The 15,382-nt window shown below is 35.7% G+C and overlaps 1 protein-coding gene across 1 annotated transcript; it reads left to right on the top strand.

The window, feature by feature from the left end:
- The first annotated feature begins 6,393 nt into the window (after positions 1-6,393).
- On the top strand, positions 6,394-11,129 carry LOC128239254 (uncharacterized). Its single transcript, XM_052955818.1, has 4 exons — positions 6,394-6,521; positions 8,768-8,904; positions 9,191-9,359; positions 9,724-11,129. The coding sequence occupies exons 2-4, from the start codon at positions 8,773-8,775 to the stop codon at positions 11,034-11,036; spliced, it is 1,614 nt and encodes a 537-aa protein (XP_052811778.1). The 5' UTR covers positions 6,394-6,521; positions 8,768-8,772; the 3' UTR covers positions 11,037-11,129.
- Positions 11,130-15,382: the final 4,253 nt, after the last annotated feature.

Genomic DNA, 15,382 nt, shown 5'->3' with positions numbered 1-15,382 from the left:
AGGGAGCGACTCCTACTCCTCCTCAACCTCATTGAACATAGGGAGCGACTCCTACTCCTCCTCAACCTCTTGGAACATAGGGAGCGACTCCTACTCCTACTCCTCCTCAACCTTATTGACTATAGGGAGCGACTCCTACTCCTACTCCTCCTCAACCTTATTGAACATATGGAGCGACTCCTACTCCTCCTTAACCTCATGGAACATAGGGAGCTACTCCTACTCCTCCTCAACCTCGTGGAACACAGGGAGCGAATTCTACTCCTACTCCTCCTCAACCTCATTGGACATAGGAAGCGACTCCTACTCATGTTCCTCCTCAACCCCATTGAACATAGGGAGCGACTCCTACTCCTACTCCTCCTCAACCTCATGGAGCACAGGGAGCGACTCCTTCTCCTACTCCTCCTCAACCTCATTGAACATAGGGAGCGAATCCTACTCCTACTCTTCCTCAACCTCATGGAACACAGGGAGCGACTCCTACTCCTACTCCTCCTCAATCTCATGGAACATAGGGAGCGACTTCTACTCCTACTCCTCCTCAACCTCATTGAACATAGGGAGCGACTCGTACTCCTACTCCTCATCAACCCCATTGAACATAGGGAGCGACTCCTACTCCTTCTTCTCCTCAACCTCGTGGAGCGCCGATAGCGCCCCAGGGAGCGCCGAGAGCACCGCAGGGAGCGCCTGGAGAAAAGACAATGATCCTACATCATCCGTTCACCATGATGATGTCTGGACACACAGGTGTGTTTTGCTTCCTGCTGCGGCTGCGCTCTCGGCGCTCCTTGCAGCACTCCAGGCGCTCTCTGCCCTTCATTCTGCTGATGTAAATTGTTTTGACTCTGCTCTTTGAAATCGTTTTTTTTTAATTCAGCACCATTACCCATTCAAATATTAATCTGAAATTGCGCGTATATGTACGTGAGTTAAGTGGTCGAGCTAGCGTTAAGTGGCTATGCTATCGCATGTCATTAAATAGAAATGCCCCCTTATATATAACACAGCTGGAAGTGTTACCGTCCAGCCAGTTTGTTGTATTGTAGACTTTAGAATACTATCAGAATAGGTGTGCGTATAGCACGCAATAGCGTGATAAATAGACTGCAATTTGTCTCATTTAAAATGCATTCTCATGCATCAGAGGTATGATAATGATGGATCTTAAGCATAGTTAATTATGGAATGGTATTCAGGTTAATAATTGCATTTAATATGCTTAATGACATTTGTATTATACTTGATGACTTCCCGTTTGGGTACTTACACTGGTATGCGATATGTTGGTAAAACATATTGTCATAAAACAAACAAGCCAAATTCAAAGTCCCATTACCGTCGTTCTGTAGTAAGAAACTGTAAAGCAAATGTCAGTTTTCAATGTGTTCCCGCTTGTGCTGTTTACACGGGGACACATTGAGCACTGGAATATGCTGTACAGTTTCCAACGTAGAAAAAGAGAATTGGGGAGAAACCAGAAATCGTGGCTTTTTACTCACAAAGGGAAGTTACCCTAAGCGCCTGTACTAAATGTACTGTACAAAATGTTGCCTTCCGCCGTAGCAAATGACGTAATTTATCACGGGTTATACACACACTGAGGTTGATATTGTTAGAAAAGGGCAATACCATCAATACATTATTTAAGAACATGTCTGATAAAGGATAAGCTGTCTTTTTACTACCAAATAATATGTTGTCAATACATTTTCCAAAACCTCCAATACTATTCTGAATAATAGGATTTTTATTTATGGAATTAATATTGAGTTAATTCTTCTTTTTAAGGTCGTTAACATACGCAAATGAACGAAGAATGGTTTAGAGCGCGAGTGCGTAGGCTATAGTATATTTCGGTCTTTCGATATAAAGCATACATGTATTTCAAATATATATATATTTATCAAACGCATTTTGCGTAAACTATACCGTCCATTGAAACACCGGATGGACTATCGTTACCTGATGTATAGTATGTACCGGCATATATTAAGTGCCTAATAGTGTGATAGTTTACTAGTTTATAATTTACTTAATAGCTTATTGTGCATTGCATTTTTCATAATTCTTATCAAGAGGCAGGTTGGTCTCCTCCTCCTCCGCTTCCTCCTCTTCCTCCTCCTCCCCCTCCGCCTTCTCCTCTTCCGCCACCTCCCCCGCCTCCTCCGCCTCCTCCTTCTCTTCTCCTCCTACTCCTCCACTTCTTCCTCCTCCTCCCCCGTCTCCTCCGCCTCCTACCCCGCCTCCTCCTCCGCTTCCTCCGCTTCTGCTTCCTCCTCCTCCTCCTCCACCTCATCCGCCTCCTTCCTCGTTTCCGCCTCCTCCTCCTCCTCCTGCACCTCCTCCGCTTCCTCCTCCTCCGCCACTTCCTCGGCCTCCTCCTCCGCCTCCTTCATCTTCTCCTCCTTCTCCGCTTCCTCCTCCTCCTCCTCCTCCTCCTCCGCCTCTTCCTCCGCCTCCTCCTTAATACATACCATTCATTTCATTAATTATTTTACATGTTTACAGTTATATTAATATATAATCATTAATGTTTTCATCACAAAATCGCCATAACATTAAATAAAAATGAATATAGATAATATTATGTAGCTTGTTAAGGCTTCTTTAAGACTACGAAACATTTATTAAATTGCAATATGTTGCATATAGTAACAGTTATATAATACTATTGCCAGTGTGTTTGTAGATTTCATAATATGTAGAATGCTATTTCAGGTAGGAGCTTTTTTTGGACATTTAGCAGTTAAATAATTGTGTACATACACCTGCTCGACAACTTTCAATACCGACTGAATTCAACGCTAGGTTCTTTATTTGAGATAGTTGTAGAGAGGTATGCACCAATGATAACTGGAATTAACACATTATATCCATATGCTCGTTTAATAGTTAAAGGGGAACAATTTAAGGCTTTCAGACACGCAACCACTTGATTTCAAAAGTTTTGCAGTAATAATGCAGAATATGTCACATGATTTTCTAAGAAATGGAAATTCGACTGTTTTCATGAAACCTATACGAATATCTGGATGTGTTATCTTTTTTCTAAACTGCAACCAAATAACTGGTGGATTATTTAAAAGTTTTCACGATACCTGACATCTAACTTATTAATCTTTACGTTACCATTTGTCTATTAATATATATGTATTTGTATACAAGATGTTGATTTATTTCACAAAAGTTCCATGTTATCTCTCCGGACAATTGCGGTTACCATTTTTCGGACTCCACACTCTTTAACCACACCAATAGCGTTTTTACCCCGAAAATGACATCAATACGGCAATTCATTCCTTAAATGGTTATATGGTTATTTCAGATACCTTTTGGTGATGGGAGGACGATAAGCTGGACATATAAAGGTATGATGATGGGCTTCAAGTGGAGATACATGGGAAATTGCACTGACTCCAAAACGGGCCTAACTGAGACAGTGTTCATGAAAAGCAGAGGGGGAGCATTGGACCACTGCTTTACGAACCTCATAGGGAAACTCAACAGACAGGAACGTTAATTGTTTACTATTATCAAGATAGCGGACACTTGATACAGTTCTTTAGTGATTATTTATTTAGTTTCTTTATACATTCGAATGGCAAATGTTTTCAGACATATAAACATATAGCAAGTTAAAAATCTTTAAAACCTACCTAGTTTCCAGCTTTGCGGTTTTCAAAATGTGATAAGACTTTATCCGTATAGATATTGTTTGAAATTTAATTTTACAGCCAATAACAGATTCTCTTCTTTGCGTTTGTTGATTTGATTTGTATCACAATTAATTTAAATGCAAAAAGATACATTCTTATTCTGGTGAAGAAATATAAACAGATAACACAATTTTTGTAACAAATTACCAGCTTATGAAAATGACATGTACTTAATAATGCTTTGTATTAAATTTGAAAGTTATGAATCTTTTATATCGTTATGTGATAATAAGTTTTTAAATATGATTCAGGTCTACTTTAAGCGGTATCTTATTTCCATGAATCATTATGACATATGAAATAACACTGAAGGGAAATAAAATAAATATCTACACTGTTGAAGAACTACGAATATACCTTTAACCGCCGCTACAAGGTATAGCGAATGGTGCATTTTAAAAACACATTGGACAGGAGACCCTCAAGGGGTACCGATGAATCTTATGTATGAAATCATAAACAATAACATGGCAAGTGCTTAGATGAAGAAAGTTTATCCGACAAGCGGAAAAGTGAAAATGTTTTTTTATCGCTCAAAGATCGTAACAAGCAGTATAACCTTCCAGCATTCGTCATCAACTATATATTCGAGTTATCCTGCAGTTGTTTATTTTTGTTATTCTATTTTATTCGTTGGAAAAAAATGTTTAGATATATTGGTCATCGTAAGACAATGGAATAAAGTTTCTAAGTAAGCACCTTATAACATTACAACCGTTCCATGACAGATTTGAACACACTAAATTGTGATTGAGTTTGAGTACAAAGTACTTGGAACTGTTTGACTTTGAACAATTTTATATTTGACCCAAATAATATGCAAATATTATGCATGCAGTTTTGCCACAATGCAACGATAGTTCATCATATTTTCATCAAAATGACACTGAGTGGAAATACCAACTGACAGATCATTCACATAACAAAGAAACAGCAAAGGAACACGAATGGTACCTTGCATGATTCCACAGAATACATAATAATAAACTTAATCAAACTCATTAATATAAATGATTTGCTTCCTAATGGTAAGAAATGAGCTGGACCTAAATGAAGCTCAATAGATCAAACACCCGTTAAATTTGTTTCTTACCGCGTAGTTTTGGCTAATAGCGTCAAATACCCATTTGTGATCAAACATTACCATGTCAGTATACAATCCTCAAGCAGTGTTGAGTAATGGTAAAATATTATTAGTATGCGTTTACCAAAATAAATGGGCATTGAGTGTCTCAGATTGTTTGTAATAAAAATTTCCAAATACTGTTTAAATCTAACGACTCACCTGATAAATATCATTTACGGCTGATTGCGGATTTACCAAAATAAACGTACGACATATATAACAAAAATACGTCAATCTTATTGGACAAACTAAAACTTTAAACACTTTTTTGATTTAAAGCTGCACTCTCACAGATATACCGTTTTTACAACTTTTTACTTTTTCAAACCAATGATAAAAGACTGATGATAAAAGATCAGACCGCAGATTTTCATATTTCCGTTCGAAAAATGATGTTTATGGCTTAAACCGTTGCTTAAGGGTTAAGAAAAAAGCATAAACCATCAATATTTGAACTTAAATATAAATATCTGCGATCTAATGTTTTGTCAGCAGTCTTGTATAACTTATTTCCAAGCATTTTCGCAAAAGTTGGCTCGTTCCAAGACAAACAATAATAATGTTGTAAAAGCGTTCAATCTGTGAGAGTGCAGCTTTAAAACCGTTTAAGGTTTTTAATTGATATATTTTTAATATTTTGGAATACAGCGTAAACGTGGAGCGATATTACTTGCAGTTATTAAGCATTGTGCAGAAAATTAGATAACAAACTGAGTTCTTATGCAGCCATGACCTTTATTCTTTATTTTCGCATTCCTTCTGTATACACGTGTGTTCAGAATAGTTTCTATTTTTTTTAGTTTTAGCTACGAAATAATTAAATCACTGCGCAATTGTACACTATACAGTGCTTGCATTCTGCAAGTATAATAAGACAACAATTATTTTATTGTGTATAATTATGTATTTGTGTGTATCGGTTTCAAAAGGCATTGAACTATTTTGGCATGTTGTATCTATTTGAGATGATTGAATTGGAGAATCATACGCTAATATTTGCCCTTCACCCTTACACAAACTTAATTATTTAATCATTTGAAATGTCGCCTCGACCAGGAAAGTAAAGCCATTATATCAACATTTGCAAAAGGAAACCAAATACTATTTAATGGAAAATCTTATACTAATGGATATATATGTTTAAGTATTAAGTTTGAAAATACTTAATTCATGAACATATATAAATTTGATTAATTATTAAGGAATTTTATCGGAAGCTAACAGGTTATAGAATATTTAAACATTACATAGAAAGTAGTGTATCCATACATTTTGTATAAACTAGCATTCGTATAAACAATTATTTATTCATAATATGTGAAGTACAGTACTCAACGGAACTTTTGCATCGTTTGTACAAAAGAAATTTAATTCAAATCAAAAGTGTTTTTCAAAATAATCTTGCTCTAACTCATCAAGTATTTGCGACAATATTTAAGTAAAGTCATCGATATACCATTTATACTTCGAACGCCTAGGTTTAAATGTTAATTCCCCAATATTTACATTGGTTAGGTGAATGATACGAGTATTGACATATAGCGCGGATAATACTTTAAAGTGAACAAGTTTAAAGCGAGTTGCAGTCATAAGGAAAGGAGTTTTAAGTGTTAGATCATTTGGTTTCAATTGCCTGTAATTATAAAATGGAGAATATATAATAAGACATACAGGTAAACATATTTTTATTGGCAAACCTTTTTTGTTGTTAAAATACATGTTTTTATACCATGACCTCAAAGATTATGTAACAACTATAATCAAGGAGTGGTTAAAAGTGTTTACCACTTTTTATTAATATGCCCAAATTATTCAGACTTAAGAGCCAAATATTTAAAACAAAAATCATAATACACGGTCAACAATGTAAACATTTGTGAATTTATTATCTTAAAGATCTCTGAGTAACCTTTCAAAGTTTATTTACTATCAAAACATCTTAAGACACAAGTATATTTCCTTTAATCAATAATAGTAATATTTTGCTCGTCCGTATGAACTATTTGATATTACTAACATTAATGGTTTTTTTCGGTTGTATTTTCTAGATGCTTTTTTATTTGTTTCATACAATAAGCTGAGTTAAGTTGAGGTGTCGAATGTCAAGTGATTTCTGTTCTCTTAGTAAAACAATGAACGTACGTATGCACAAAGCATCATACCGGTATGGACAAATGGGATGTGCGTCCTGTTCTCTTAGTAATACAATGGATGTATTTTTAATGACAACTTTTGAAATCTTAAAATGTAAATAATGCGAAAAAGGTGAACTGTTTGGCAATTGTCCTTAATAATAAACTTTAATTATATATACAAAGAACAGTGAACTTTTCGTTTTAAGAGCAGGGTGCGTCCTAGCAGAGAGCTCGAACCTAGAAAAGTTTCTCGTCAGTGCAGTACTATTGATGAAATTTGTACGGTCCTAGGTCTTTTGTTGCACACTTAAAATACAGAATAAGAAATACTAACGTTCTCAAAAAGTCTTATGACTGGTACATGTACTTCACTCTTATGGACATTGGAAACCAAACCAAGAAGATGATCTTTATAATAGGATGATCTTCATAAGAAGATGATCGTCATAAAGAATATGATCTTTATGAAGAAGATTATCTTTGTAAGAAGATGATCTTTGTAAAAAGTTGATCTTTATGAAGAAGATAATCTTTATGAAGAAGACGATCTTTATAAGAGGTTGATGTTGATAAGAAGATGATTTTTATAACCTGTTAGCTTCCGATAAAATTCCTTAATAATTAATCAAATTTATATATGTTCATGAATTAAGTATTTTCAAACTTAATACTTAAACATATATATCCATTAGTATAAGATTTTCCATTAAATAGTATTTGGTTTCCTTTTGCAAATGTTGATATAATGGCTTTACTTTCCTGGTCGAGGCGACATTTCAAATGATTAAATAATTAAGTTTGTGTAAGGGTGAAGGGCAAATATTAGCGTATGATTCTCCAATTCAATCATCTCAAATAGATACAACATGCCAAAATAGTTCAATGCCTTTTGAAACCGATACACACAAATACATAATTATACACAATAAAATAATTGTTGTCTTATTATACTTGCAGAATGCAAGCACTGTATAGTGTACAATTGCGCAGTGATTTAATTATTTCGTAGCTAAAACTAAAAAAAATAGAAACTATTCTGAACACACGTGTATACAGAAGGAATGCGAAAATAAAGAATAAAGGTCATGGCTGCATAAGAACTCAGTTTGTTATCTAATTTTCTGCACAATGCTTAATAACTGCAAGTAATATCGCTCCACGTTTACGAGTGATCTTAACTATATAAGGTCTCTGCCTAAAAATAGGTTTGTTTCGGTTACCAGACCAAACTATTTTTCACCTCCGACCCGATTGTTTTATATTATTATTTATTTATTTTTGGTCATAAAAATATCATTGTGAACCGAAGCGATCCAACGGTATTTGCATTCCTTCCTGAGGTTAATCTGACCTGAAATGAGAAGAATTAGTATAGTACTGTTTGCCATGCTAAATACAGAGAATGAGGCCAAACCATACCTTAGAACCGAACAAAACAAATAACGTTTTAGGTCTTAGCACTTAGTTCAGTAGTAAATGAGGTTAAGAAATATTAAATACAATCTGTGTAATTAAGCTTTTTTTGAATTTACAAGTTTTCCTTCAAATTCAATTAGTGACACTAAAGTGAGTAATCAAACGTTTTTAATTGGTTCTACGCCCTTTGCAAATACGGCTATTTTGTCAAATTCTCGACATTGTCTACCCGAATGCCGTGCATGTCAATTAATTGTCTTTCCTTGTTGCCAAACGGTATTTGTGCAATACAACAACAAGGACGAATATAAATTTAAAACAATGTTGACTAGAAGTCATCAAATGAATTTCACATTTATTTTCATAAGAGACGATGGAAGTTCTGCGGAGAAAACTTGTAGAAAACAAGGCTGCCATACTGGCTGACCTTGACCTAAACAGAGAATTACTGTCGATGCTCTCCCGAATGGAGGTACTCGACATCACTGACTGTGTTAAATTACAGGTATGTATAATATATGGGTTTTTTTCGTTGCACAAAATAAACAGCGCTGTTGTTGACATGTTGATGAGTATGGTTTTGGAGGTTTTGCTAATTGTGTTGAGAATGAGTATCACTTTGAATTTGTTAACGCATGTATTAAGAGCAACACACTGGTGATTTTTCATTTGTTTTATCGCAAATATATGACTGATTGTAGAGTTGGAGTGTTAGAATGTTCTCCATCTTGTCTTTATTTACTATCTAGAGCTTAAAATATGTTTTCTTTTTCATTATGTAACTTCTGTAGCAAATAGAGAGCGTAAGAGAGAAGAACATTTTGTTTGTGGAGATGCTACAGGAGAAAATTACCGAAGAGACTTATACCGGGCTTATTGAGTGTCTACAGAAAACGAAACAAGAGGCAGTAATTACCCACTTGATGGACGTGAGGGAGGAGATGATGATTCTTTCACATAGTGAGTAAAAACACTTGTTTGATATGAAATATCACTATTGAGTTTTATTACGTTTCTTAATTAAATTTTGCATGCAGGTGCTTGGCAGTATGTAGTCGGTTGTTTTGAGCAACATCGCTGGGACGTGGCTTTAAACGCTCGAATGGAAACTTATACAATCGCTGGTTTCTATCTAAGAACCTGTCTTAAGAAAAAAATTATATCAACTTATAGCTGTCTTCACAACCGAGTTGAATATAAAAGCAGATTTATGAACAAACAATTGAAACGTTTAGGGTGGTGACGGAAAATATAATAGGTTTTTTAGGCTATTCCGAAAAATAACATAGCCAAGTAACTTATTGATGTCCTTCATCACTTTCAGTTCAGACTCAGCTGGATGACCGTTTGGATGAAATGACAAAGTACTTGAGTACAGAAGAACGCCGCGCAGGCATATATCTAACTGAAGCCCCGGTCGATGATCCCAGCGATATACCTTCAATGACAGAGGAAGAGGTATGGAAAAACGTGCAAACAACTATGAAGAAATCCAACCAACAATTGAACCGGTGTAAGGCTGTAATCATCAAACTACACCAAGACTGCGCAACTGTTGCCAAACAGAATACTGATATCATTGAACATACTAAAGAGTGTGATGCAAAAATCAAAAGTGTCCTATCGTATGGGAGACAGTCTGCAAAGCAAAATACAGTTCCAAAGAAAACTCAGGATCTATTTGGAAATCTTATGGATGATATTGAGAAACTAGTGAAATCTAGGAGAAATGTTATTGATAAAGAAACAGAAGGTAAGAGACATTCCACTAGGATTGTAAGGCAATGTCGAGATTGGATCGAGGGAAGGTCGGTTGTCCTTACCAAACTAGCTTCTACACCTGGTCCGGGAGCCTACAGGAGCGCGGAAGATGGGAAGCCGCTTGTGCCTTTTAAACGACCAGCTCCAAAAGTTGCTAACAATGGAACGATATCAATTCTTGATTCATTACAGTTACTTGAACAAGAGCTTCAGGACTATATTCACAAGGAGATATTGGTGACAGACAAGTTGGAACTGCGATTAAAACATTTGCAGGAAAAAGTTCATGGTTTTAATGTACATGGTATTGGTGATGTTGAAAGTGCTTTAGAGAATATAGGCAAGGACCCTGAGCATGTAGAAGAAAATCTTGCGATTGTTAGATCCTGTATAAAAGAGATAAACAAAGAATACAGTGAATGTTGTGCTTTTCTTAAAAGAGTCAGACCTCCTGAACAAGGAAATACTGCGACGCAGGAAAATGCTTCTCCCAGTAAGAAAGATCCAAAACTAACGGCACGAAGTTGGCCATCGAATTTTAAAAGAGGACACAACTCTGACGGTGGAAGAAATAAACATATCGACAATTATTCTAACCCACATGTGAAGTCTGAACCTAATCAACTTCTAGAGCAGTTAAAGGAATTCATATCAAAACATGAGGAGCTTAAAAGCGAAGACCAGGTGGTAGGCAATAAGTACAGGGCTGAAATGTCAAAACGAAAGAGAGATATGGAGATCGCTGTGCAAAGGAAAGATGACCAGATAATGCGGCTACAGCTTGAAAATAAAGAAGCCACTGCTGAAAAAGAAAAATATAGAAAACTATACAACGACACCAAGATTGGCGTTCAAAGAAACTTTGAAGCAAATTGAAGAAAGGCAAACCTGATATTTTGACTGTTTTTACTTGCTACTTTTGTCGGGTTAAACATTTTTGTTAATTATATTCATTATTATACTAGTATAACAAAGCTATTTCAGGTATTCGTGTTGTTTATGCATGTGTAACGAAAACGAATAGCTATAAAGAACCACTAGCAATGTACAGGTCCCAATTTCTCGAAACATTCCTAGATAACTGGCAGCGCGAATCTTATGAAGTTTACCATTTATGATATAACTTACTAAGTGGAATTCGCAAATCATAACTAGGTAACTAGTTCGTGCAAAAAGCAAAGCAAGAAATGCATTTATAGATAACTGGGTACGCGAATCTTATATAGGTGCCCAGTTATTATGTTACTTATTAAGTGGAATTCGAGAACCATAACATGATAACTAGTTAGTGTTGTACAGAATGAAAAGGTAACAAGTGGCAGTTCTGGGCATTCAATCATGTTTTTGTCTTATTCTAATTAACTTACCGAAAACGTTGCGCGAATATTAACTCGATAGCTAGAAAATTGTCATGAGAATTAAGCGTTTACACGAAACAATTTGCGAACGTAATCTTACGGCAGTAATATGCCACCATAAAAAATCAATATATTAGTATGAAAGTAACAAACACATAAAAAGAGGAAACTGAAATGTGTACATAACGGCAGGAGTCGAACTCGGGTATTCAGGTCTACAGTCTGAAACCTTGTTAGCATTTTCTGTGCCATAGAGGCCACTGACCATAAAGGGTTGGATTCATGATATAGTTGAACCCCGTTGGCTCGAATTCGCTTGGCTCGAAGTACTCGTTGGCTCGAACTGGATGTTAAGGACCGATTTCTTTCAGCTGAAGGTAAAAAATCCCGCAAGGCTCGAATTTTTCGAGGCTCGAGGTATTTTCGCCAGTCCCTGGGAGTATAAACATAATTGCCACGGAAGTGTTAATATTCCAGCGAAAGTTGCTAATACTTCAACGAAATTTGTCAATATGTGAATGTTTATAAATATTAATTACCATCTACAGCTGACGTGAACATATTTTAGAATGTGATCCATTCAAAAATAATACAATGGTTAATTAATATAATTTAAACATAAAAATCATTTTGATTTTAATATCTAAAATACTAAGACATAATTGCATCCTTATAATGGATGGCTTACCTTAAGACGAATGGATACTTATGAATTTACTATAGTATAAAATTTCCAACAGCCGCGTGAATGATTTAAAATATATAAAAGGCTGACGGTCACTTTCAGTCAAATAAAAAATCGAAGAGTTAGTTTAATATACCCTCGAGGATTGATAAAGTTATTATTTACGGAAGCCAATAGTGGCAGTCAGTATGTCATACGTATGCTGTAACTCTCTTTAACGATTTAAAATATTGAACTTTAAACATGAGGTCTCGATTAACGACTTTGAAGAAACATGCGCGCAACTGGTCCCTCAGATCTATTTAATTACAACTAATCTTTAAATGAATTGTAAATCAATGGGAAAAGTTGTTTGTAAATAACTGAAAACAATGTGTTTTTTTGTACTATAATAATGCACCAGTCAATTGTAACCACGGCCCCCGGGTCCAGGGGTATACCGGGGATAGCCGGGGAAACGGGCCGTGTTTTTACCTTTCAGGAGGCCTCGCAGTGCCGGGTGAATACGGTGGTTTTGTCTTCGCGCAAAATAGAGCGGGAAATGGGCCTACCCTAAGGTTCCGTGGGTGCGGGAGCTTTTGGCGGGGATTTTACCATCAGTTCATTCCCGCAGGGTGGGGATTTTAGCCGGGGTTGCCTGGACCGAAAGTCAAAGTACCCCTTTATTCCCCGGACCTGGGGGAGCCGTGGTTACAATTGACTGGTGCATAACAAAGTTACGTGAAAAGCACAAAAACATTTAAAAAAATCAAATATGCAACTGCGGTTTTCAATGTTAACATAATCCTTGAATGACGATTTCGGGCAAAGCTCCAAGTTAAATACTTATTGTAAACTGTAGTGATGAAACGATTATCGAGTACAATCGATAAATCGTCGCTGACATTGTCGGCGACAATCGATAGCAGTTGTTCAAAATCGATGTCGCTATTGTTACTTCCGGTAAGTACGTATGTTTTGTTTTGTGATAAAAGTCGATTAAATGTTATTTTTTTCTTTCCGGTAACTTCTTGTTGAGTTCATTTTAACAAGGGATGTCACACTGTTACACAAATGCTGTGATTGTAAACACTTTTGCTTCAAAACTTACAAACTCTCCCAAAATAGCAAATTGTTTTAATTGTGTATGTTTCATAAAACCTTCTTCAATAACCTGTCTCTATGATGTAGTGGGTCCGGTCTTACTGGCAAATACCGGGAATCCCGGCTCGATGCATTCGGTTTTTTAAACCTTATTTGGTATCGTTTGTAATTACCTAATTTACTTTTTTGTGAATGTTTTATGAAATTAATATGTTCTAATGAAATGTTCAATATAATAGGTTATTGAATGTTAAGCTGGTTCACAAATATTAAATATGCTCTTATTATTAGGGATAAAATGCTTAGATAACTTACTTGATGCGGTGTGCATCATTTTGCAATTGTGTGCTATTATTAAGTATGTGTTGTGTTGTTGTTGTTTTTTCGTTCAGTTATTAAAGACAGAAAAAGGTTATGAAAACTGTTGCAAAAAGCATGACTATAGCATCACACGTACTGATTCCAGATTTAATCATTTAAATGATCATGATGATACTGTGTATAAAGAATGTATTCCTTACTGATATTACGAACTTTCGATTATTGTCCGATAGTAAATCGAAATGCTTGGTCCGATTCGATTCGATTATCGATAGCAAATGGAGTCCGATTTTCAAACACTTAAACATTTAACATTGGCAATATGCACTATACGGGCAAAGATCGGAATATAATCACAATACCTTGTGCTTTAAAAGTGTGAAACTTTAAAGATATTATTGTTGGCTTAGCCACAAAGTGTAAACCCCGATTGGTTATGTAAACTGTAAGAAAAACCATACCGATTTTTGTCAAGTATGATATATTTGAGTATTCCTTGAAGACAATGAAAGTATTAAAATCTTTAGTTCGTATGAATATCTTTTGTGTGTTTATGATTAGAAAATTATTCAACATATGATGTATCCGATGTACAAATGAGGTTGCCATTTAATCGAGATATTGATGATAATGTTGTAATTTGAACCTTACACATATGAAAAATATGAAGAAAAAGTCACTGCAGTTTGTATTTTCGTTATTTTGTCAACATGTAATCAGCCTTGAAATTGCCTAGTTTCCAATCAAACATGACACATAACGCTTGTTTTCAATAAGCGTGATTACAAACATGGGTCTTCACCATGCTTCGTCGATCTCCAACGCAGTGATCTCCCCTAACAGGCAGAATAGATCTCTGTCACCATGAGCGAGTATAGTTGGATTTCAGTTATAAACAGAAACAATGGTTTTTCTTCTCTCTTTTGGGGGCATTTTTTTATCAAAATTAATAAATTTTATGTTTAAAAACAGTATTTAAAATTAATGAACGTTGGTATCTATGGTGATTTGCATGGTTGCAGTGATTACTGTACTGATGGGTGTAGTTTGATGCATCGTGTGCAAGAGTCCCGTGTACGTTAGTTTGCACAATCCTATTGGCTCATAAGTTAGTTACAAATACGTTATCGTGAAATATATATATCTCCCTGGTATCAACGTGAAATAATCACCAATGAAGATTATTTCTAGGGAATTCTCTGTTGGTCGCTAAAAGGGTGTAAATATTTTAAGGAGACAAATTGCTATGCAAGTGGCATGATCAATGGCTGTTATTCGTCCGCACGGATTATAAGTATCTTCCATGGCCGAGAGTGTAAGATAGGTACATTCCGACCCGAGCATAGGGTGTTTTGCGGAAACGAGGTTTACCGAGTTTCCGCACAACACCCTGCGCGATTGTCGGGATGAACCTATCTTACACGAGCGGCTATGGTAGATGCTTTTTCTCCCACCCCAGTTAAACAAAATTAAGTAAAAATGTATTTTTTGATGGAACTCTTTTGTGCTTAGTGAAAATAAATGCGTATGTATATGTGATAATTCGTGGTTGTCATGGATATGCGCGCATTGATTCAGGTTATGTTAAGAGTCAAGTCGCTCTTTAAATAGTTATAATGAGAGTGAAGCATTATTTCTTGAAAGGTGCATGAAAACTGTATTCTGGTGACATTTGAAGCGAGAAATAATAAATTAGCGTTCTAAATATTGCCACAAGACAAGGTTTCAAAGATGCTACAAACGAAAGTCTTCAACAAGGGAGGTGATTACAATGT

The sequence above is a fragment of the Mya arenaria genome, chromosome 6 (assembly GCF_026914265.1).
Source record: "Mya arenaria isolate MELC-2E11 chromosome 6, ASM2691426v1".
NCBI lineage: Eukaryota > Metazoa > Mollusca > Bivalvia > Myida > Myidae > Mya > Mya arenaria.
Note: the sequence above shows the minus strand (reverse complement) of the source record. Positions and strands in the feature narration are given on the sequence as shown.

Bases quoted from the DNA above. Each gene is read 5' to 3' on its own strand.
- LOC128239254 (XM_052955818.1), top strand. From the start codon at position 8,773: ATGGAAGTTCTGCGGAGAAAACTTGTAGAAAACAAGGCTGCCATACTG. The intron at 8,905-9,190 runs GTATGTATAATA...TAACTTCTGTAG, and splicing joins CTGACTGTGTTAAATTACAG to CAAATAGAGAGCGTAAGAGA. The intron at 9,360-9,723 runs GTGAGTAAAAAC...CATCACTTTCAG, and splicing joins GATGATGATTCTTTCACATA to TTCAGACTCAGCTGGATGAC.